The sequence below is a fragment of the Nicotiana tomentosiformis genome, chromosome 12, assembly GCF_000390325.3.
Source record: "Nicotiana tomentosiformis chromosome 12, ASM39032v3, whole genome shotgun sequence".
Classification (NCBI taxonomy): Eukaryota; Viridiplantae; Streptophyta; class Magnoliopsida; order Solanales; family Solanaceae; genus Nicotiana; species Nicotiana tomentosiformis.
Genome location: NC_090823.1, coordinates 88,103,832 through 88,129,503, shown reverse-complemented (window position 1 = coordinate 88,129,503; position 25,672 = coordinate 88,103,832). Strand labels below are relative to the sequence as shown.

Genomic DNA, 25,672 nt, shown 5'->3' with positions numbered 1-25,672 from the left:
TTCACGCCGACCCTCGTACCCGAAGTTAAAAAAGAACTCTTATTGAAATTAGGTACATCATCGGGGGTATGGACCCTTTTCACGGACGGGGCTTCGAACGTGAAGGGGTCCGGGTTAGGCATCGTTTTAAAGCCGCCCACGGGTAACACTATTAGACAATCTATCAAAACTACTAGGTTGACTAACAACGAGGCCGAGTATGAGGCCATGATTGCAGGTCTCGAGCTAGCCAAAAGCTCGGGAGTAGAAATCATTGAAGCCAAGTGTGACTCTTTGCTAGTGGTAAATCAAGTAAACAAAACCTTCGAAGTTAGAAAAGATAGAATACAAAGGTATTGGACAAACTACAGGTAACTTTTGCACCGTTTCAAAAAATGGACCTTACAGCATGTACCTCGAGAACAAAATAGTAAGGCCGATGCACTTGCAAATTTGGGATCATCGGTCGGGGAAAATGATATCAGCTCGGGGACTGTCGTTCAACTCTCGAGATTCGTGATCGAGGAAGGTCATGTCGAGATAAACTCTACAAGCTTAACCTGGGATTGGAGGAATAAGTATATTAAATACTTGAAGAACGGAAATCTCCTATCGGACCCCAAAATTTTGAGGGCCCTACGAACCAAAGCTGCTCGGTTCATATTTACTGTAGATGGAACATTATACCGAAGGACATTCGATGGACCATTGGCAGTATGCTTAGGACCAGGGGACACCAATTACGTCCTACGTGAGATTCACGAGGGTACTTGTGGAAATCTTTCCGGTACCGATTCATTAGTCCGAAAAATAATTAGAGCAGGATATTATTGGATCGATATGGACAAAGATGCAAAGGAGTTTGTTTGAAAATATGACAAATGTCAAAGGTTTGCTCCGATGATCCATCAGCCCGGAGAGCAACTTCACTTAGTCCTATCCCCATGGTCGTTCATGAAATGGAGAATAGATATCGTCGGCCCTCTGCCATCGGCCCTAGGTAAAGCTAAGTTCATCTTATTTATGACTGACTATTTCTCTAAATGGGTTGAAGCACAAAAATTCGAAAAAGATAGAGAGAAAGAGGTTATAGACTTCATCTAGGATCATATCATATGCCGATTTGGGATACCCACCGAAATAGTGTGTGACAATGGGAAACAATTTATCGATAGCAAAGTGATGAAATTCCTTGAGGACCATAAGATAAAAAGGATATTATCAACACCGTACCACCCTAGTGGGAACGGGTAGGCCGAATCGACGAACAACACTATCATTCAAAATCTAAAGAAATGGTTGAACGACGCTAAGGGGAAATAGAGAGAAATCCTACCATAAGTTCTTTGGGCGTATCGAACAACATCAAAGTCCTGTACGGGGGCAACCCCATTCTCCTTAGTATATGGTTCCGAAGCCTTGATTCAAGTCGAAGTCGAAGAACCCAGTGCCAGGTTTCGATATACAACAGAAGAGTCAAATCACGAGGCTATGAATACTAGCCTTGAATTATTGGATGAAAAACGAGAAGCCACTCTCGTCTGATTGGCCGCCCAAAAGCATCGGATCGAAAGATACTATAATCGAAGAACCAAGCTTCACCATTTTAAGATCGAGGACTTAGTGCTAAGGAAAGTCACCCTCAGCACCCGAAATCCAAACGAAGAAAAAATGGGTCCGAACTGGGAAGGAGCATACCAAGTACTCGAAAACGTCGGTAAAGGATCCTACAAACTCGGTATTATAAATGGCGAATAACTACCAAGCAATTGGAATGTGTCATACCTCAAACGATATTATTGTTAAGGTATGATTCTCTCCCTTATTTCGTCTGTATATATTCGATACTAACTCATTGCAGGAGTTCAGCCAAAAATATCGAGACCTCGGGTTTTAAAGTACGCGTTGCACTCTTTTTACCTTAGATCAGTTTTATCCCAACCGGGTATTTTCGGCAAGGTTTTTAACGAGACAACAACTATGTACTACCTGAGGACATTTTAATAGTACCCAAGGCTTCTTTACAATCAACCTCAAATATTGTGGGGCTTTACCATCGAATAAATCGAGTTCAATACAAGAAAGTTATTTCGTACCAAAGTCATATCAAACAAGGTCTCGATAGGGAAAAAGTGTAAGGTCCAAATGGTCAAAACGAACCATGCCCGCATAGTTTTGCTCGAGCCTTGGCACAAAATACGAACATATGTATAACAACCTCTTTACCGATAACTCATATTTTGAAAATTTTCGTTCTGCTTCATGATTCAAATAGCCTTAAGGGCCGACCACTATCGAAGGAGTTTCGAAAAAAACTTACACCATAAAGCCTACGGGTTGCAATACTTTGAGTTCGAGTTCAAACAAATCACTCACTCGACTATTAAGCCTAAGGGCTATCTTACTTCGAGTTCGAGAAATCACTCACTCGACTATTAAGCCTAAGGTCTATCTTACTTATATTTTGAGAAATCATTCGAGCAATCATTCACTCGACCATAAAGCCTATGGGCTGCAATACTTCGAGTTCGAGTTCAAACAAATCACTCACTCGACTATTAAGCCTAAGGGCTATCTTACTTCGATTTCGATCAATCACTCACTCGACTATTAAGCCTAAGGGCTATCTTACTTTGAGTTCGAGCAATCACTCACTCGACTATTAAGCCCATGGGCTATCTTACTTCGAGTTCGAGCAAGCACTCACTCGACCATAAAGCCTACAGGCAGCAATACTTCGAGTTCGAATTCGAATCACTCACTCGACTACTAAGCCTACGAGATACTCTTATTTCGAGTTCGAGCAAACTCTTACTCAACTAATAAACCTACTGGCTACATTACCTCGAGTTTGAATCACTCACTCGACTACTAAGCCTATTGGCTACTCTTATTTCGGGTTCGAGCAAACTCACACTCGACCATTAAGCCTACAGGCTATATTACCTCGAGTTCGAATCACTCACTCGATTACTAAGCCTACGGGCTACTCTTATTTTGAGTTCGAGCAAACTCTCACTTGACCATTAAGCCTACGGACTACATTACTTCGAGTTCGAATCACTCACTCGACTAATAAGCCTACGGGCTACATTATCTCGAGTTCGAAGCACTCACTCGACCATAAAGCCTACGGGCTGCAATACTTCGAGTTCGAGTTCAAGTAAATCACTCACCCGACTATTAAGCCTACGGGCTACTTTACTAAAAGTTCGAGCAAACACTTACTCAACTAAATCCTCGAACTTATGAACATTTTTTATAAGACACAAGTACAACAAAATATTCACTAAGAAGAAAAGAAAACAGAGACAAGTTGGGAAAAGAAAAGACCTTTATATATATGTTTACACAACGTCTTATCAAGACCTTACACGAAAAAATCAAAATAAGAAAAACCCTAATTATCCACGGGAGCAGTCTTTTTCTTCATCGGGCTCCTCCCCATTCTGAGACCCGCTCTTGCTCCCATCACCATCATTATCATCATCATCATCGTCATCATCATCATCGGAGGCCAAGGCCCTAGCATCGGCTTCAAGCTCTTTTGCCTTTATTATCTCTTCTGTAAGATCGAAGCCTCGAGCATGGATCTCCTTGAGGGTTTCCCTCCGAGATTGGCATTTGGCAAATTCGACAATCCAATGTGCTCGAGTTCGAGTGGTCTCGGCTACTTCTCTCGCATGCAACTGAGCGGCCTCATCATCGGCCTTTGTCTTTTCAGCCTTGGCAAGTTCAGAAGCCAACCAAGTCTCGAGCTCCTCTGTTTTCCTTGTTTGAACAAAGATTTTCTCCTTCAGACTCTAAAGTTGATTTTCGGCCGATGATAATTGGGCTCGAGCAGCCTCTTTCTCTACAGCAAAGCGGTCCATATTTCCTTTCCATTTCAAGGACTCCGCCTTTATCACATCGACCTCCTCACGGAGCTTCCTGATCATCTCAAGCTTCTGCTGCAGTTGTGAGACCGAAATATTAGCCATCGTTCCAGTATCAAGTCCATAGGCTTTAATAGTGTCATTACCTACTCAGACAGATCGGTCTGATCTTGGTAAGCTTTGTCCAACCCAGCTCGAAGGTCCTTGATTTCTTTCTCCCTTTGCCCTAAGAGAAGTTTAAGGGCTTACCTCTCCTCCATGGCCCGTTGGAGACCGGCCTCATATCAACGCAGCTCAACTCGGGATCAAGAACATGCTTCTCGATGAGCTACCATGGCCTACGAAGAAAGAAGAAACAAAGTAAGAAAAGAAAAACAGACATAATACCAACAAAATAATTTAAGGCTTACCTGATTCAAAGCCTGCTGCACTCCGTGAAAAAGATCTGATGCATCACTAGTGCCGGCACCGTCCTCGACAACGGTAAAAAGGTCACAAAAAGGATCCTCTCCCTCTTGAGGTCTGTCAAGTTCGAGGTCCCAAAAAGCTCTGAATCGCCCCTTCGGAAAAAGCAGGGAAGGTGGGCGAGTCTTCGATTGCTACTGCCCCAAGTGAGTCACTTGGGGCATTCTCTTCAGTTATAAGAGATTCAGGGAGATCCCCTTCAGATATATCCCCCATCTGTTGGCTTTGATGGGAAGCATCCTCGATATCCAATGACTCGGGGACTCTGCCCGAATCTTTCTCCAATACATACTTAGTTCGAGGCAAAGCTTTATAAACCACCATCGATCCAGTTGCCTGTAGAATGTTGGTGGTCTTCTTCGATCGGGCCACCAGTACGGACCCATCGACTTTCTCTTCCTTATCTTCATCCCTTATACGCTGAACCGATTCTAAGGTCAAAGGGATGGCATTCTTCCCCGACTTACGAGTCGACCTTGCCTTCAATTTTGGATTTTCGGAAGTAAAGGCCCTTTTTCTCTTATTTCCCTCCGCCGATTTAGAATCCGGGTTTGAGGCTTCTTCCTCCCCGGGGAGGGGTCTCAAAACCGCATCTCTACCCAGGCCTGCACACAAGAAAATCGGTTGAATATATGGAAAATATTTCGTTTGAACTCTCAAAATCTGAGAAATAGGCTTACCATGATTCTTGGCCTCACATCGGCCCTTTAACAAATCACGCCATGAACGTTCGGCGTATGTGGAGGTCGAAGCTAGGGCCCGTACCTAGCTCTTAAGATCGGGAATGACACTAGGCATCCAAGGAACCGCTGCATCACAAAAGAGATATCAGCAAGAAAGAAAAAAATAGACAAGGCGATATGGAATAAATAACAGAATTACACTTACGCTTCATATTCCATTCTTCGGGGAATGGCATCTTTTCGGCTGGGATCAGGTCCGAAGTCTTCACTCGAACGAACCTGCCCATCTAACCTCGATCCTTGTCCTCATCTATGCTCGAGAACAGTACCTTGGTAGCCCGGCGTTGAAGTTTTATTAATCCACCTTGAAAGAGGCGGGGACTATACAATCTAATAAGATGATCGAGGGTGAAAGACATCCCCTCGATCTTGTTTGCAAAGAAACAGATCAGGATAACGATCCGCCAAAAGGAAGGATGAATCTAACCTAGAGTTATTCGGTATTGACGATAAAAATCGATGATAACAGGGTCGAGAGGCCCTAACATAAAATGGTAAGTATACATACTAAGGAACCCTTCCACGTGGGTGGTAATATCTTCATCGGGAGCCGGAATTACCACTTCCTTGTTATCCCAGTTGCCCTCTGTCTTTAACTGAGCAAGTTGCTTGTTAGTTATCGAGCACAAATACCTCGATACCGGCTCACACCGACCGTGAACCAACTAGCCCTTATCGACCTTAAAATTGGAGGTGAGAAGACATGTTCCGGGAACAAACTCCTCAGGCTATGGCTCCATCGGTGTTTTATCGGCGGCGAGCCGTGAAGAAGAAGCCTCTTCTTTTTGAGGGACGGTTTTAGATATTTTCACCATTTTTTGAATTTAGGAGAAAGGAATAAAGAAGATGCGGTGTTTCAAAGAAAGATTTTGCAGTAAAAACCACAGAAAGAAAATTTCGCACTTAATTCAGAAAGTATGTGAGAATGCTTAGGAAATTTTGAGATTAGAAGATGTAAAAGTGATTAATGATGAAAGAGGGGATATTTATAAGCTGAACAGTGGCGGTCTAATAACAGTAATGGCCGACCATCGTCTGACATGCATTAAATGCCTCGGTAAACTGAACCGATGGGACATATATCGTATATGTCACGATCGGATTTGATGCACACGTCAGTATATATCTAATCATACCATTGGAAAAATCATATCGTTTCTCGTTACATTCTTCCCGAGAAATGCGGGGACTATCTGTATACGGTCTAAACCGATTAGTCCATCGTACAGACTGGTTAGTATGATAATACTTTGATAGAGGGGCGGCTTTGTAATACCAGATCGAGGTCCGAACTCAGGTCATCAAGATTCAAATTCTAGGACTGATCAATACAAGCTCGGTATCATTATCGAGCTCGTATCCAAATCGAACTACGGGGCGAGGCGAAATTATTGAGCTTAAGATGCATAGACCGACCGGCACCAACCCCGAATCAGTATGAGACTCCGAGTCAGAATCGAACTCGAGTCAAGATCGAGCTTACCGACAAGAGTCGTTGCAACCGCACTAGGAGAGAGAATCTTGACGGGAATTAGGGAAAAACTAGTTCCTCATAGGTTCCCCATTATATATTTTTTATTATATCTAAAATAGGATCCCCGGGGATGATTGTTGTTTCTGTAAAACATCTATACATGGTAATAAAAGATTATCCCTTATATTGAAAGATCAATCATTTGAGCTCTCTTACTTCATTTCCTCTTTTTAATAGTTTTTATCTTTCGTTCTTATAGTCAAGATTGAATATTTCTATTTCTCTTTACGATTTGTATCAAGCTATACCACATATCCTAAAACTACGTACAAATTCAACCCTATCTGATTTTTCGGGTAAACAAGTTTGAAGACAAGATAGAAACTCAATACTGCAATACTATACGATTCTAATTGAAATATTGAATATGCCGGCCTAGCTAGGAAGTTCATAGATAGACCCTAATTTAATGCCAATTGAGTTCGGTGCATTAACTTCGGAATTTAATAGCCTAAGGGGGAGGTTGTAGTTATTACTCCCTCCGGTTCAGTTTAATTAATTTTTTGGCTTTTTATGGTTCACAATATTTGAATTTTTCAGATATAACGAAGGAATTAATTCTTTTTCCAAAGTTACCTTTGGAGTAAAGAACCTATGAGTATTTGTTGTATTTTCAATGAACAAATTAAGGATAATATGATCAATTTTGTTGTTAATCATTATTAAAAGATGGGTTCATTAATATGTGTGAAAACAAACCGAAAAATCAAGTAAAGTGGATCGAAGGGAGTTTTCAGTTTAATTATTCCCTTCGGTGAACTTTAATTGATTTTTTGGCTTTTTTTTCATGGTCCACAATATTTGATTTTTCAAATATCAAAAAGAAATAAATTTCTTTTCCCCAACTTTCTTCAAGTTAATTACATTATATCTATATTATATTAAAAGTAGGAATCCCTTAATCTAAAAGTTAAATAAATTTTTTACCCTTCTAATTAAAAATCCAAAATACCTTAATTAAAAAAATGTGCCAACAAACAAACCCCCAAATTAACGTTTGGTACTCCTCGCTAAAAGTCACATCCCTTCGTTCAAAACTTATCTTCAAATTCGATATTATTATCTATGGATAAAGTTAATTGTATCTTGGACTGAGAAGAATAAGTGAAGAGAGATTAATAGATAATCATTATGAATTATTTCTCTTTTCACCATAAAAGCTTTTAGAATAATAAAATGATCCATGGCTTTCGCTGGTGCAACAAATTGAAATTCTCTTCTGCTTTTCCATTGGCAAGATCATCATTGCCACATGGTCAACACACGAAGGAAGAACAAGAGTTTTTCTCATAAGTATGTGAAAGGATTCACATCGAAGGGATGCGCCTCTTCAGAAAAAAAAAATTCAGGTTTTATTTTCTTAAACTCACTCCTCTATACAATTTAATTTCCTAACATTGTGATTTTGGAAACATTAAATACATATTTGTTGTATTAAGGAAAGACATATTAGTTAATAGTATAATTAACTTATTCTATTGCTAAGTTAAAACTCATCAATTAACTTATACTATGGTATATTCATAAATTATTTGAAAGCTTACTTTCAAGTTAAAGGATGATACAGAGTGAAATGTCTTTTTTGGAAGATCATGTCCAAACTTGAAAATTTAAGATCATGATAATAAATTATATTTGTATTTAAACATTACAACTTTTCATCATACATATTGTATGTGGATTTCAACTCATTTAGTACACATGATTCTAGAAATACAATCAATATTATTTAATCATATTATTTTTTTTGTAATTAAATTGACATATACTAAATAAAAAATAAAGATAATTTTATAACTAAATATAAAGATTCATGTTTCCAGATAGAGTTTACATATTAGTAAAGTGAAGTCACTTATTGGAGAAGAACGGAGCAGGATAAAAAAGAGATAATAGTTACAAATAAAATGTATGTTAAAATTACACAAGTTTTCATGAAAAAAGTTCATTTAATGTACTATACAGATAAGTTAATATAATTTTAAATATATAGGTATATGATCATATAGATATACTTTATGGGGAGACGATGTTGCTGAAAATGACAATAAAAATTTTGAAAGATGATAAACAATCATTGAGCTTTTCTGACGTTAGAATCTCAATTTACAAAGATATTATGCCAACAATCTTATGTACACAAACATCTTACTTTATGGAGTGAATTTTTACTACTAAATTTCTTTATTTCTTCTTTAACTAGGAAATTTGTCAACAAAAGAGATAGTCATAATAATGAAAAAGCAATCTAAATAGATGACAAAAATACACACCATGAACATCATCTATTAAAAAAAAGGAGATATGCTTATCTCATAAAATTAAAATAAATAAAAGAAAAACATTATCTAATTAATTTTGATTATTCTTTTTCGTAAACTCAGAAGATATCCAACAAGTAGTCACCATACGATTCATATTGATCATTCACAAAAAAAAAAAATATTTACTTTATTTTTTTTATTTATAATACTTACTCAAAGCTTTGGTTTACTATAATCGATACTATTATAAAATCATAGATTACATGGTTCGATATACACGTGCACTCACGTGCCGAGAAACTATAGTATCAATATAAACATGGACTGAAGTATAGAAACTCTTTCCATTTCGTATTTTCCCTCTATGTAAAGGAGCAACAGGAATTAAATGGAGGGACTAGGAAGCTATTTAAAAGCTTGCAGCTCAACTGATACAACAGACAATCTTTCGTAACTTGAAATGCAACAGCTACGTCTCAATTCCAAGTAAACTTAGGCTGGTTATATGAATCCACACTTATCATATCGCTACACTTTACTCTCAATCTTTGGTAACTAGAATATTTCTTTTATTAAACATGAGAGGCTTAGCCTTCTCTTGAACAGGGTATACTCAGGTCTGGCGCCGGGTTGATAAATTTGCAGTTTGGACATGATGTTGAAAATTTGCACATCATCACCAACATATGACACTTGTTGCAAACTGCAGTGAACATCTCTTGTTGATCACCATCAAACGTCAACCACGACAGAGAACGAGCGATACCACTCCTTTTGATCTCGGTATCACCACCGGAGTAACTTGAATTGCTAACAGAATTACGTTTAGTGAAGTTGTCAACCACTGATGATCCACATGGTAAATTCAGTTGAAGGTCTAAACTCATATGATCTGGACTTTGTGGCTCAGGACTCATTCTAGGATTTCTTGATGTTCTCTTTTGTGTTCTTGTGTTATAGAAGTATATATCTCCAGACTGCATTTCAACCAGAGTAAAGGAAAACAAGGTTAGTCGTGTCACCCAGAGGCGGACCCAAAATTTAAGTTTTATGGGTTTTAACTTTTAAGATTCTTAACATTTAATCCATTATATTTTTAAAATTATGAGTTCATATTTACTATTTTTGCGATTTTAATAAATTTTTACACATAAATTTATTCACCGCGTCGAAAGTTATGGGTTCAATTAAGAATACTATGTCTAACCCTGCTGTCACCATAAATTTCTTTCTCAAGTACATTTAACGAATTAATTTCAAAGTTCTTGAAACAAAAACATGACCAATCCTATGTTTTTTTAGAGCGATATACATTGTAAAACAGTTTTATATATCAAGTCACGTAAAAGACAATTACGGATAACTAATACTCCTATAACAAACATCAAATTGATAACTAGCAAAATATGATAAATAACCTGTTATATATCAGATAAAAGCACATCGGTATAGTGTAAATTTTTAACACTGTCAATGTATATAAGTTAAACGCATATTGCTTACCTTAATATCAAGGCACCGTTGCCACTCCAAAGGCAGAGGACTTTCATGTTGAAACTCGGTGCCAAATAGAGATATCACTTGCTGTGGCTTTTCAGAGATTTCTTCTGCTTTGATTTCTCCCCACTTTCTCTTCTTAGGCAAATCTTGTGATAGAGTAGTTTGAAGGGAGACCATGACTGATGAATTGGACAATGATCAAAATCTGTTGCTTTTTTTGTTTTCTTTTATGGCCCAAGTCTCTTTGTGAGAATCAAAACGGTGAACTTATTATAGCTGTTTATATAGGGGTCAAGGGGAAGCTATAGATTGAGGCAAAATTGCAATATAAAATCTAAAATGGAAAAAACATTAAAGGTTGCTGAATTGAAGTTGCGCTTTGCAATTACTAGACACCTCCAACCAGCAAATTTAAAGCGCATAATAAGTCTGAAGATTTAAACAACCTTTGTGGCTCAGTGACATCGAAGCGCTGAGTAACAAGAATGCTTTTAATAGCTCACAACTGCCTTCAACCATTTTTAAACTACCAACAAATTTTATGAGCTATTAAATTTATTTGCTTGACTTGTCAGTGCAAAGGGAAATTAATTCATCACTCCAACTTCATTTTTCTTTTCAATTTCTCTCTCTCTCTCTCTCTCTTTTGTGTATGTGTGATCCCATTATTTACCGTACAAACAATTTTTGGTGTACTTCGGGCAGTGTTGTCCGGGTATAAATATGATCAAAAATTATATTTGTGAAAGAATTCAAGCATACAATACAAAACTTTGAAACCAATGAGTGTTGCAAGTTAATAATTCGATGCGCTGAATTGAAAGAGAGAGCACAAAGGGCCACGCAACCCTAAATAGGGTAGCCCCATCACCTTATAAATTCTGTTGGAAACCTTAACTAGTGTTCGCGCTACATGTATCTTGTGTGAAGAAATAAAAATCCAGCTCAAATACTTTAGCTTTGCTAGGTTAGCTTTGATACCAAATGAAAGAATATATTAGTATGCAATTCAAATTTTTAACGCAGTGAATGCAATAGTTCAGGATAGTGGTGGAAAAATGATAGAAAATTCAGATATCCATCCATATTATCCACTAAAAAATAGGTTGGATAATGAACTTTTTAACGATGAATTAAATATGGATAAGATCCACACTATCCACTCAAAAATGAATAACCAGAGTTTAACTTTTATATTTGTAAAGACTCAAATCGAGAGTTACTCAAGTTTGTGAGGATACGAATTCTCTTAAAAATGATCATATTCAATGAGTAATGGATAATGTGAATATACATATTATATGCCGGTTAACCCATTTGTCATCTGTACTAAATATGAGTTGGGTCGAATATTTTATCTGTTTTTGTATTATCCGTCTTCTTCCACCCATATCCGATCCAGCCTGCCCGTTTGACACCCATAGTTAAGGACAAGAGAGCTATTTGAAAAGTGGAACAAGTTATATTCTCAAACAGTAAGTGGGACGGAGGGAATATACAAAAAAGTCGTAAGACAGAAATAATTGAAGGGAAACAAGGTAAATGTACAAGGGGCAAGGACTACAAAACTGGAAAGAATGAAAGAGAAATGTATATCTTAATATTTCAATTTCTTATTTATGTTGGTATGCTTCTTGATGTGTGACAGAAATGCCTTGGCTTTAAAGCAAAGAAGATCTCTAAATGACTTCACCATTTCCTGTGAGATTTTCAGGTGAGTTATATATTCTTGGACATTCAGAAAGCTAAGTTGCTCATTAGTTGTTAATTCCTGTTATACTAAAATGTTATGTCACTCCAAGAACTACTCATCAACAATTCTGTATTGCATGCTAAATTCTGCATTCTGGTTGTACATGCTAATTGAATTGTCATTCTAGTCTACACTATCTGTTTGGTACATATCTCCTTTATCGCAGAATTAGACCTGCTATTAATGTCAACTTATCTATCAGTTTTGTGGGGTTTGCTGCTCAGTTGAATAACTGCTATTCAGCAAATTTGGAAATTGTTGGGCGACGGTAGATTAATGTCTTGTCATCACCATCCTCAAAATCAAGTCCATTCTCACTATAGACCACTTCATCAATCGTTGTTTTTTCATCAACATAACTCTCTTGAATTTCGATTGACTTAACTAGTGAATATTCTCCACTTACAGATGATGCATCCAATGCTAAGAGTTGCATCTCGGATTCAATCAAAGCTTCCATTTGAGCCCTCTCCTTATCCCTTGGATAGGTGCAATACAGAAAAGAGTAAATAACACAACATAGTGCCATTGGAGTTCCTATTGCAGTGAACAATGCCTTTGCCAAAGATGTTGCGTTTTCTCTGTCTGTAGCAATACTTTCAGCACCTTGAGCAACTGGTCTATAACCATAAACATTCTGAGACAGTAGTCCAACAACAGGAGGAGCAAATGATGATAATACAGATTCAAAAGATCGGTCCAGAGCATAGACACTTGTTCGTGACTGCTCGGGTACTATCTCTGCAAAAATTGGACTGTTGGTGTCTCATTAGAACCCTCTGCAGTTTTTCATGATAAGTGCAACAAATAAACATACTTCTTTTTTAGTACAACAATACCAACACCAACAAAAAATTCAGTGGAGTCCCACAAGTGAGGTCTGGGGAAGATAGTGTGTACGCAAACTTTATCCTTACCTTTAGGAGGTAGCTAGAGAGACTGTTTCTGGTAGACTCTTGGCTCAAAAAGATGAAAAACAACAATGGAAACAAGCAGTATCAACCATAAAGGCCAGAAAGAAAGTAACATCAATTTATGGACCAGAAAAAAATAGGCGGCAGGAAGCAATAGCAATAAGCAGTAACAATGGTAAGATAGTAGGATCGAAAACAACATGTAATACTTCTTTTTAGTATGACCAGATAATATAAAGCACTAGTTGATCAGTTCATTGGCCTAAATATTAATCCATCCTAATGAAAATATGTTTCCTTTAGGTCTAATATTTTAAGTTTTAAAAAATTGAACCTAACTTCTAAAGCTACTAAATACTTCAAGAAGAGTAAAGGAGGTTATGAAATCCTAGATAAAGATCATTACTTGTTTGTAGCTGGTGCAGTCCATGATATGCAAAATCCTGACACAAAGAAGACCAAACCATGCAAAAACATTGAAGAAGGATCATCAGGCAAAGACAGCAGAAGAATTGCTGCAAGTGGGATAGCTGATCCTGAGCTTATTTGTGCCAAAATTATCCTGCCACTATTTGGTAGACGCTGCGATAAGATATCTCCCATCTTGCCTCCAAACAATCCCCCAATGGAATCACCAACAACAAACAAGCTAATAAGAAATGCAGTCTTCCCATGAGAAAATCCAGTAAGCTCTAACCACATTGGCGCGAAGGACAACGCTGACCAGGGAAATGAACCCATAACACCCTGAGCTACAATAATCTGAAAAGATGGAATCTTTACAACTGATTTTGCTTCTTGAAGTAGACCTTGTACTTCTGATATAAAGGATTTTCCGTGAACTTTATTAGCTTTCAAACTACCATCTGGGAAATGAGGATCATTTGCAAATACGCGAACTAGAATACCAACAAGGACACTGATTATACCAACAAGATGAAAAGAAAGTCTCCAACCAGGAATTCTCATAAATGTAATGGGCGCTATCAATAAGGAAACATATCCACCAACAAGTGAACCAATGTTGCTGGTGAATTGCAGCCATCCAAATGCCACTCCGCGATTGCTTTCATCGCTTGAGTCAGCTACTAGTGATTGAATAGCAGGTGCAACTATGGCTAGTCCAATCCCATTTAAAGCTCTTGATACTGCCACCTTAGCAACAAAAGGGGATGTAATTTCAGGTTGCCATTGTCCATTGATATATAGAGTGTCATAAATTGCTTAGTTTTCCTAGAATAATATGCATATACGTATATGGTTCACTGCACCACACGTTTGGAGTAAGGGGCGTTACATAAGCAAAGCGACTAAATAGAGGTTATTATCCCGATCAAACAACGAATGTCAGGTAATGAAATCACACTACGACCTACCCACGTAATACTATTATCGGCGAAACATGCTTAATCAATTTAGTCACTTCTTCTGTTCTAAAATGAATGACACTATTTACTAAAAATAAGAGATTTGTGCTTCATATGTTCCATTTTATGCAACGGTATTTGACTGGACATATAAGTTATAAATGTTAATTTGACTTATGTAATTTATAACGATGATGAAAAAGAATATTCAAGTAATCGTTGAAAAGAAAGCAAACATTAGATCAAAGTTATGTGTGAATTAGGTCTAACATTCTGGAACGTCCCAAAATAGAATTTCATATAAATTAGAGCGGAGATATTGTAGTACATTACCTGAAAGAAAGTTGTGGAGAAAGCGACGAGAAATGTAGCTGCAGCCCAGAGAAAAGCGCCATAGGCGATAACATGGGCGCGGTTGTGGCGTGCTGCTAGATAGGCTGCTAGAGGATAGCACAGGGACTGGACCATGGACCGGAAAAGAGTGAGCGAACCCAAACCAGTTGGGTCCGTGTGGAGTGCATCTCCAACTTCTTTATAGACACCTGGTAACAAAGACTCATCTGCTTTTTCCATTATGCCTGCTAAATTTACAAGCACAAGAGTAAGTGTTTCGACCTTCATCTCCTTTTTTTTTATTTCCCTTCAAAACTTTTGACATTCAAGAAAAACAAAACAAAACAATATTAAACAAAAAACGAAAGAAAATCAATTAGTTTTCTAGTCCAAACGCCATCAATAAACATGTTTGAACAAAAAAAAAAATTTGTACAACTATTTACGAAAACAAATCATTTTCTTTTTGAGTGACCATATAGCAGAGTCAGAAATTGGAGACTAGATTAAAAGGTAGTTGAAAAATGATGGTTGCGAAAAAGACAAGTCCCCATTGACTAGGGCAAACAAAGATTGCCACCATTTCAGCAAGCAATAGCGGATCCTGAGTCTTCTATTTTCCATTGATAAATTATTCCTACCATTCAGTTATACTTCAAAATTGAAACTTTTTATTTTGTAAATACTTATCAAACCTTTCCTGATGCGGAAATTTTTTTTAAAAGGAATAAGGTTGATGTAAACTAAACCTATACTAAACTCCACAGAGAATCTGGTTTTCTATCAGTTCCCACAGAACACAGCAGTAAGTAAATAACACAACGATATCTACGTGAAAAACTCCCAGCTCACGGGATTAAAAACAACGAGCTACACTCGTAGGATTTCAACTTCACTAACTGAGCAACTTTAGATTACATCATATTATAACCTAGGAATTAAACTCTTAATCCCTCACTTACTTACAATAATTATATTGCAAGCCTCTTTGTAATAACTCTATTACAAAGCTAACCACTTTACTAAATCTAGTCAAAACAAACACAAGGTTTATGATTTTCAAAATATCCTACGAGATTCTTCTAAATAAGCTCAGTAGGAGTTAGAAATGAATTACATAAATAAAGACACAACAATAATAAGGACACACGATGTAATCCGTGTTAGGATATGGTCCTAAGTTATGTTGATATTTTGTTCTTCAATGCCTTTTAGAGAATGAAGGTGACTGCACACTTGAGAGTAAAATATATTTTTAGGGATGCAAGTGTGTGCAATCCCTTGCCTCATGTTGGTAATATATAAGTGAGGTCATCAAAGATGATGCAAGGTAGTGTCCGGTACACAGCATGCTTCAACAGTACTGATGTACCGTTGCGTGTGCAGTGTAGCAACTTTAACAGCTGTAAGAGTTGACTTGTACTGTGACCGGAGGAACTGATATCTATCTGTTTCCTCTAATGTTCCCTTAAATGATTTCATTAAAACTTGTGCCAGATATTTGACTTGTTATTTTGAACGTGGTGAAGCTAGTTGTATCAGATTTTCTATCTGGTTCTCATATGAAGTTTGTTAAATCGTCAAAACAAAAGGCACATAACTTATCAATTTTCCTCTTTTTGATGATGAAAAACTTAGAATTGATATTCCCCTTGAGAATCAGGTCTCCATATTGCACCCCTCTCCCCCGCAGAATAGTCATATTCCCCCTGAGAACCTGTTTCTCCCTTCAATTTTCTTCTCCCTTTGGCATCACAAAAGAACAGACAAGTATATGCAAATAAAAGTCCAAAAAAGTTAACTCATGCCACTTGTGTACACACAACATAGCTAAAAATAGAATGCAAGAATATAACATGCATTTAAAAAGGAGTGAGATGTTCATTAAATTAAGGAAGGAAAAAACATTTTAGCAGTACTATCATTTACAAAACATACACTAATTAAACATTATTAGAGTACCACAACAATAGGGGACATATAAAAAAAGGGCATTGTATAATTTAGCAGGGACTGACAAAAGGGACACTGGCAAAGGGACAAATTAGGGGGCACTAGAAGAGGAGGGGAAGGACGAGGGAGCAAGAGCCTTGAGGAGACCATCCACACGAGCATTAACAGCTCTCTGCTCATTGATCAGCCGCTCTTTCAGGTTCTCTACATGTTTCCTCAAATCAGTATTCTCAACCGTCAAGCGGGCAATTTCTGTACCCTGAGCACTACTAGAACCAAGTTCAGTGCTGGCTTGATTGAGCTTACCCTCAAGAATGGTATTCTGGGCCTTCAGCCTCCTAATTTCCTCACTGACTATACTCTGAGCATCGATGAGTTAAGAGATTGTAGAGCTGCTGCTTATTCCCCTCTTTTTGTCAATACAATCGCATTCCTCCAAGGTGTTCATTGAGAACATTTTCTTGCAAGTTCCTACAACTGCTCTTCCTAGGGGGACCTCAAAATGTTCAAAGACTTTTGTGAGCAGGAACCCATATGCCAACCTATGATTTCCATCCTTGAAGTTTTCCACCTTCTTCATGTGTTCAATCAAAATCCCAGGCAGATTGATGAGAGTGTAGTCGTCCAGTGCCTCCAAAAGAACCAGGTCCGCTATAGAGGTAATGTATCGCCTTTCAATTCTTGGTAGCATGACCTTGTTCACCAACTCGAATAGGAGTTGGTATTTTTGAAGCATTGCCTTCTTGTGCATTCGTTCCCCTTGTTGAACAGCTTGAGGCTTGAGAATAAGCTTCCTAAAACCTGGGGAACAAGTTCCCTCCATAATTGAGAGCCCTTCAGCAGGCACCTCAAGAATATCCTCGAGCACAACCTCATCAATCACAAAGTCCACCTTATTGACCCTCAAATATATGGTGTATGGTGTCACCTTCCACTGTGAACAAATCAGCATAAAAACTACGTATTTCCTCCTCATAAGCCTTTGGACTCTAAACATTAAAGAGATAAGTTCACTTTTGGAAGTCGCAGATTTCAACCAACTGCCTCATGCCTGACATATCAAGAATATTAGTGTCAAAAACTCTGCCCCACAGGACTTTTTTACTTTTTCAGTTTTGCTTTCCTTTCAATCTCAGAGACATCAACTTTGGCCTTCTTTGAGGAACTAGGTTCCTCATTGCCGCTTGGCTTCCTCTTGAGAGACTTATTTTACCTAACACTTTTTTCCTTCTCAATAGACTTTTCCTTCTCACTAAACATCTCTTTCTAACCACTTTCTTGGACACCAGTTTCAACAACCTTTTTAGATGATACCTTCCTCTATTTCACAGGCATAGTCTTCTTAGATATTTTATGGCCAAGAGGAGCAGGTTCCTCATGCACCTCTTCATCCTCGACCTCCACAACAGTTGTCGGAGGGAGATCCTCCTCATCAAATTTTCTACTTTTCACAAGTCTTCTTCTCTTTTTTTTCTTCTTTAGAGCATTGTCAAATGCAACTTTTTTTTGTTTCCTAGTGGTGGGTCTTTTAGGAACAGACCTTTGAGTAGTTGTCCCACCACTCATAGCAGTTATGAACTAGGCTACAGATAAATTGTCATAATCCTACTCACTTTCATCTCATTCTCCTTCTCCTTTTCCTTCATTTCAGGGTACATAATGTCTAAAGGGGTTGCATCAAGGTGAGGGGAAGAGGTATGGTCAGTATTGTCCAGTGGCTGTTTAGTGAAGCATGGAGATTCATCCCAAGTGGGAGCAGAGAACTCCTCTTGGGTAGAGGGACCAGGTCCCTCTATAAGCTCCCCCATAGTACTGATCGGTGCCTTGTCACCTTGAGGCACCTGGTCCCCATTCCCTCGTACTTCCCCCTGAACCACAATATTCACAGAGCCAGACACAGAATCCCTAACAAGACTTCCCTCAGCAACAACGGTCAAAACATTTTCATCTTGCTCACCCTAATATCCAACAATGCAATATCAGTAAGAGCGAGTGGAGAATTACTTGATGACGATAGAATATTCAGATAAATCCCATGAACGGTTAGGGTTTCAGATATACCAGATACTGATACATCACCATCTGGACCAGTGACGACTACTTTGTCCACAACTTCTTCCTTGACGCGTTGACTAGAGACCTCTGCACCGTCATCTCCTTCCACTAGTTCTTCTGTGGTTTGGAGAAAATGGGAGGTGGACGAATATCCCTCTACTTCCATTTTCTCTATGGTAACAGAAGGTGAGGAAGAAGCAACAAACTTTTTAGGAGTTTGATTTTTTTCGTTGCGATGGGAACCAGAATTGGATGGAGTGGGGGAGGAAACTGGAAGTGGTGGTTGGTTGGAAATTAGGGTTTCTGAGGGTGAAGGTTGGGGCTTCAATCCTGATGGTTGTGCTTCATGGAACGAAGACACAACAAGGCTTTCAGTGGTGGCCTTTGGAGACTCAGATTGCGGTAAAGACATGGTAGAATTTGGAGAGTGGAGACACAAGAAGAGGGGTTTTAGAGAGAAGGTGTGTTTGGTGTAGACAGTTATGAGAGAGACTAGCCTTTTTGGGGGGATTTAGCGGGAAATGAGGGACCGGTTACAAATGAACTTGATTTAATGAATGGGTAGACGAGTCGCTTTATAACGGGTGTGTCGTTTGGTTTTAAGAGGTATGGAAAAAAGTGGAAACAATTAATGATGTGGCACACTAGCAGTTCCAAAATGCATATGAGTGTAAGAGGAACTACTAACTTGAGTCATGGGAACCAGGTTCCTTGACTAATTTTGAGAGGCTGGCCATTTTAGGGGGATTTAGAGGGAAAGGAGGGACCGGTAACAAATGAACTTGATTTAATGAACGGGTAGACGAGTCGCTTTATAACGGGTTTATCATTTGCGTTTAAGAGGTATGGAAAAAAGTGGAAATAATTAATGATGTGGCACCCTAACAGTTCAAAAATGCGTATGAGTGTAAGAGGAACTACTAACCTGAGTCATGGGAACCAGGTTCCTTGACTAATTTTGAAAATATGAGCATCATACTTCTAACAAATTGCAATGTCATTAGCTGCTTGTTTGTCCTGTAATTGCCATGCGTGTTTACCTCTAACGGTATAGAATTGAGTTAGAAGTTTCTAGAAAATACTTTTTAGCAATTCACCTTACCATCCTTTCATAACTAGTCATCGAGGGACCAGGTTCCTAGTTCAACTTGATCAAACCTACCTATAGTTGATTCTTCTCGATGTGTTCTCTACTCAGTGCTTTGTTGAAGATATCGTCTACCTGGTCCTCTATCTTGCAGAACTTCTTACAGATAAGTCTTTTTTCAACATTGTCCTTCAGAAAATAATGTTGGACATCAACGTGCTTTGTCCTTTTTATGCTGAACCGGGTTATTTTTCATATTAAGGTCACTTGTGTTGTCACACAGCAGTAGCACACAGTCATAAAATACACCAAAATCTTATAATTATTGCTTGATCCACAGTAGTTGGGCACAACATGAGGCAGCTGCCACATATTCAGCTTTTGTAGTAGAGAGAGCCACGTATTTGTTTTGTACCCTAGAAAATCAAGCATGATCCCAGAAAATGTACCATGCTAGATGTGTTCTTTTTATCCACCAGATAGCTAGCATAATCAATATCAACATACCCAATTAATTCAAAATTATCTCATGAGGGATAATAGAAGACCAGGTCCTGCGTTCCTTTGAGATACCTCAAAATATTTTAGCAGCTTTCAAGTGAGATTCTTTAGGAATTGATTGGAATCTATCACGCAACCCAACACTAAATACAATGTCAGGTCTGCTGGCTATTAGGTACAAGAGAGATGCAATGATACCCCGATACATAGTTTCATCTACATGGGAACCGGGTTCGTCAATGTCTAGACAAGTGGCAGTAGCAATGGGAGTATCAATGGTCTTTGAGATTTCCATCTCAAACCTCTTCAGAAGCTCCTTAATGTATTTCTACTGACCTATCATCGTTCCCTTAGAGGTTTGCTTAACTTGTAGTCCTAGGAAGAAGTTCAGTTCCCCCATCATACTCATCTGAAACTCGCTTCCCATAAGCTTTGCAAACTCCTCACACAGAGAATCATTTGTTGCACCAAAAATGATGTCATCAACATAGACCTACACAATTAGCAGGTTCCTCCCTCTTTTCTTTAGAAAAAGAGTGTTTCCAATTTTCCCTATAGTGAAGCCATTCTCTAGAAGGAACCTGGACAACCTTTCATACCATGCACGAGGGGCCTATTTTAAACATATAAGGCCATGTCAAGCTTGAAGACATGTTCAGGATGTTCATGGAATTCAAAACCAGGTGGTTGTTTGACAAAAACTTCTTCCTTCAAATATCCATTCAGAAATGCACTCTTAACATTCTTTTGGAACAATTTGAATTTCATATGAGATGCAAAAGCAATAAGAATTCTGATGGCTTCCATTCTTGCAACTGGAGAAAAAGTTTCATCATAATCAATTCCTTCCTGCAGTGCAACAACTTTAACAACTGTAAGAGTTGACTTGTACTATGACCGGAGGAACTGATATCTATCTGTTCCTTCTGCTGTTCTCTTAACTCATTTCATTGAAATTTATGCCAGACATTTGATTTGTTGTTCTGAACACGGAGAAGCTAGTTGTATCAGGTTACCTACCTGGTTCTCATATAAAGTTTGTTAAATCATCAAAACAAAAGGCACATAACTTATCAAAGGTATTGTCAAGATAGAAGCAACCTTATATAGTGATTCTTGTAAAACATTTATACGCAAGTTTTAAAAATATTACTTCCCCAAATAAGGAAAAACATGATTTCATTTGCACCTCACACTTCCATGTATTGTAAATATTTCAAGAAAATGGTTTTGTCACTATTTCTTAGAATTAATAAAATATTCTAAGATATTGAGACATTTTTTAAAAATGTACGAAAGTATCCTATTTCTGCACATCTCCCGTCAAAGCTAGGGGTTCATATAAGAGTTCTCGAATTTCTTCTACAACAAAACTTAATTGTGTAGTTGTCTAATTTGGAAATATTGTATACGGTTAAAACCGGGCCCACCCAATTTTACTATTTGATCGAAACCGAGAGTTTGTATCGAAGGATGGCCTCATAACGGAATAGGCCATATCACGAGGATAAGGTACCGAGTTTATAACCGAGGTGCCAGTCAAGATCGAGGCTAGTAGCGATCGAAGCCAAACAAGACAACATCGAGCAAGATCGAAGATAGCACAATAACAAAAAGGTAAGATATCCATGACTGGTCGAGGATCACGACGTAAACCTCGGTGACTGGTCGAGGATCATGGCGTAAATCTCGGAACGGATCAAATTAGAAATGGTTAATTAGCTAATCATGGGAATTCCTTCTGTAATTAGAGTTATACCATAAGTAGAACTCCTCTACTATATAAAGGGGAGTATTAACCATTTGTAAGACACACTATTCTCACGTAAAAATGCCAATATAATGCTCTCTCTTGTTCATCAGCTTGCTTTATTTTCAACTATTTTGGTATCAATCAGTTTGAGGGCATCCTAGTTCGAGGGTTGAATTCCATTTCAATACTGGTTCACTTTATTTTATAGTTCATTTATGTTATTAATCTTCATATTTGTCTATCGGTATTAAGTGAAATCGCGTATCTTTAGAACCTCATTATAAGTTTAATTGTTATCCAATTTTAAGGGTAAACAGTTTGGCGCCCACCGTGGGGCTAAGGATAATAGTGATTTCTTAATACTAATTTCGATAACACACACTGATTTACACTTGTTCTCGTAAGAATCTTTGCCTTCAGGACAAACATGTCAAACTCACAAGCAACACCTACATATGGTGACAACAGCCTCGGATTTCACAGGGAAAATGACAACATAGCCGCTCCAGGAATTGAGGTGCCTCAGGCTGACCTCGAGGAAGCACCAATTTCAAATCTTGTCGGTGTCAGTTCACATGTCGCCCTAAACGCAAATTTGGGCGTTGATCCCGAAGGTAGCATACACAGAGAAGTTCGATCAGGTGGTCGAGGTACGCAGCGTGGAGAAAATTGTGGAGTTAGCCTCCAATTGATATTCAAAATGTTACAGGCTCAACAAGCCGCTATAGTACAACTACAAAATCAACACCGAACACCGAGTAGAATCGAACCAGAAGTCGTTCACAGGACTGGGCCTGTGCCAGAAAGGTCGAACACCAATGAATCGGGGACTGACCCAGCCATTATGAAAATGTTCGAGGAACTCACTATACGGATTAAATCAGGAGAAAAGAAAATCGAGGCAAATGACAAGAAAATGGAGACATATAACTCCCGGGTTGACCAAATACCAGGGGCACCACCAAGGCAATTCTAAAAGGTATGGATTCAAAGAAATTTGTACAGAAGGCCTTCCCACCAAGTGCGGCACCGAAACCCATTCCGAAGAAGTTTCGAATGCCAGAAAGTCCTAAGTAGAATGGGACCATCGACCCTAATGAACATGTCACTTCATATACATGCTCAATAAAGGGAAATGACTTGGAAGACGATAAGATTGAATCTGTTCTACTGAAGAAATTTGGAGAAACCTTGTCGAAAGGAGCAATGATATGGTACCACAATTTGCTGCTTAATTTCATCAATTCCTTCGCCATGCTTTCAGACCCCTTCATAAAGGCACATGCCGGAGCAATAAAGGTTGCGACTAGAAAATCAGACCTCTTCAAGGTGAAACAAAAAGACAATGAAATGTTGAGGGAATTCGTATCTCGGTTTCAGATGGAACGCATGGAACTACCACCGATCACTGACGGTTGGGTTGTTCAGGCCTTTACTGAAGGTTTGAACGAACGAAGTTTGGTGGCGTCACGACAGCTAAAATAGAATTTAATTAAATATGCAGTGGTAACCTGGGCTGATGTACATAATCAGTACCAGTCGAAGATCAGGGTCGAGGATGATCAATTGGGGACCCCTTCCGATTCTGCTTATCCAAACAGGCTCGTCGGCAGAACTCAAAGGGATATCAATAGAGAACCCCGATCGAGCAGAGATCGATATCTACCATACAACGCGGATCGTTGAAACAGCGGCCCAGGATGTAATCCCATCCGAAATGATCAAAGGAACGATCGAAGACAGAGCTCTCGAGGTCTCATGAGCAAAACTGGCTTCAATAAACATGTCAATCCCACAGAAGCACCACGATTGTCAGAATACAACTTCAGCATCGACGCATGAGGTATTTTGTCAGCCAGTGGGAGAATCAAAGATACTAGATGGCCCAGACCCCTAAAACCGATCCATCCCAAAGGAACCCCAATCAAACATGCAAATACCATGGTACACATGGTCATAAAACCGAAGACTGCAGACAACTAAGGAGGAGGTGGCCCGTCTATTCAACGAGGGTTACCTTCGATAATTCTTGAGCGAACGAGCTAAAAACCATTTCAGAGACAGAGACGCAAATAGGAAAAACGAGCAGGAAGAACCACAACACGTGATTCACATGATCGTTGGAGGGGTCGATATTCCACAAGGGCCCATGTTCAAATGCACTAAAGTATCAATCACCAGAGAAAACCGAACTCGAGACTATGTGCCAGAAGGCGCTTTATCATTCAATGACGAGGAAGCAGAAGGGATCTCACAACCCTACAATGATGCTTTGGTAATCTCTATCCTTATGAATAAAATTCAGGTTAAACGTATTTTAATTGATCCAGGAAATTCGGCCAATATTATTCGATCGAGGGTCTTGGAGCAGCTCGGCCTACAAGATCAGATCATACCCACAGCTCGGATTCTCAATGGCTTTAACATGGCAAGCGAAACAACTAAAGGTGAAATCATCTTACCAGTAAATGTAGGCGGAATTATTCAAGAAACAAAGTTCCATGTGATCGAAGGCGATATGAGATACAACGCACTGCTCGGAAGACCCTAGATTCACAATATGAGGGCGGTCCCCTAAACCGTTCACCAAATGCTGAAGTTCCCAACACCAGATGGAGTAAAAATGGTGTATGGGGGACAGATGCTGCCAAAGAGATGTTCACGGTCGACAAGTGATACCGGTATCGGCGCTTTCGTCAATAAAAGGATCGGAGTCCAAAGGAAAACCGGAAGCTAAATAGCAACCATAACCACCAGCCTTGACTCAGTCGGAGAAGCAGGGAACGAACGAGGATGATAACTACTGGATCCCTCGATCCTTCATAATCCCTGAGGATTTCGATGCCACCAAATCGATTGTCGAGGAACTGGAGCAAGTCATACAATCGAGCATATACCCGATCGAAAGGTATACCTGGGTACGGGGTTAACCCCTAAGCTTGGGGAAAAATTCATTAGATTTCTTATCGATAATATGGATTGTTTTGCTTGGGCCCACCTATATATGACAGGGATCTAGCCGGAGATCACTACACATCGACTGAGCTTGCACCGGAAGTTTCGCCTGGTAAAACAAAAGAGAAGGCCTCAGTCCGAGGTAAAACATGCATTCATCAAGGATGAGGTAACCAAACTTCTCAAAATAGGATCCATTCGGGAGATAAAGTATCCCGAATGTTAGCAATCGTAGTCATAATCCCTAAAAAGGGAAATAAACTTAGAATGTGCATAGACTATAAAGATTTGAACAAAGCATGTCCTAAAGACTCTTTTCCTCTGCCGAATATCGATCGCATGATCGATGCCACGACGGGCCACGAAATCCTTAGTTTTCTCGATGCCTACTCTGGGTACAATCAAATACAAATGAACCCGGAGGATCAGGAAAAGACTTCGTTCATCACTAAGTATGGTACCTATTGTTATAATGTAATGCTGTTTGGACTAAAACATGCTGGTGCCACTTATCAATGCTTAGTAAATCAAATGTTCGAAGAACAAATAGGTAAATCAATGGAGGTTTATATTGACGATATGCTAGTTAAGTCCCTACGAGCAGAGGACCATTTGACACATTTGCAGGAGACGTTCGATAT

At 38.8% G+C, this 25,672-nt stretch overlaps 2 protein-coding genes across 4 annotated transcripts; both read right to left on the bottom strand.

Moving 5' to 3' along the window:
• Window positions 1–9,190: 9,190 nt before the first annotated feature.
• On the bottom strand, window positions 9,191–10,784 carry LOC108943465 (protein CURLY FLAG LEAF 1-like). The gene is made up of 2 exons (XM_018767550.3): window positions 10,364–10,784; window positions 9,191–9,837 (listed from the first exon to the last, which is right to left on the bottom strand). Exons 1-2 carry the CDS (start codon window positions 10,535–10,537, stop codon window positions 9,448–9,450), a joined length of 564 nt encoding a protein of 187 aa, XP_018623066.1. The 5' UTR covers window positions 10,538–10,784; the 3' UTR covers window positions 9,191–9,447.
• Window positions 10,785–12,165: 1,381 nt separating this feature from the next.
• On the bottom strand, window positions 12,166–15,209 carry LOC104086707 (uncharacterized). Of its 3 annotated transcripts, none has more exons than XM_018767551.3 (3): window positions 14,728–15,205; window positions 13,434–14,182; window positions 12,166–12,868 (listed from the first exon to the last, which is right to left on the bottom strand). In XM_018767551.3, the coding sequence occupies exons 1-3, from the start codon at window positions 15,013–15,015 to the stop codon at window positions 12,349–12,351; spliced, it is 1,557 nt and encodes a 518-aa protein (XP_018623067.1). In that variant the 5' UTR covers window positions 15,016–15,205; the 3' UTR covers window positions 12,166–12,348. The 3 variants fall into 3 exon arrangements, with proteins under 3 accessions (XP_018623067.1, XP_018623069.1, XP_070048075.1); XM_018767553.3 differs by having other exon boundaries at window positions 12,656–12,854; window positions 14,728–15,209; XM_070191974.1 differs by having other exon boundaries at window positions 12,753–12,892; window positions 14,728–15,208.
• Between the last annotated feature and the right edge of the window lie 10,463 nt (window positions 15,210–25,672).

What these genes read in the sequence shown, in the direction of transcription:
- LOC108943465 (XM_018767550.3), bottom strand. Translation starts at nt 10,537, where the DNA reads ATGGTCTCCCTTCAAACTACTCTATCACAAGATTTGCCTAAGAAGAGA. An exon ending in AACGGTGCCTTGATATTAAG is followed by an intron (nt 9,838 to 10,363) that starts GTAAGCAATATG and finishes GTTGAAATGCAG; the next exon opens with TCTGGAGATATATACTTCTA.
- LOC104086707 (XM_018767551.3), bottom strand. Translation starts at nt 15,015, where the DNA reads ATGAAGGTCGAAACACTTACTCTTGTGCTTGTAAATTTAGCAGGCATA. An exon ending in TCTCCACAACTTTCTTTCAG is followed by an intron (nt 14,183 to 14,727) that starts GTAATGTACTAC and finishes TTTGTTGCTAAG; the next exon opens with GTGGCAGTATCAAGAGCTTT. An exon ending in ACTGCACCAGCTACAAACAA is followed by an intron (nt 12,869 to 13,433) that starts GTAATGATCTTT and finishes AGACACCAACAG; the next exon opens with TCCAATTTTTGCAGAGATAG.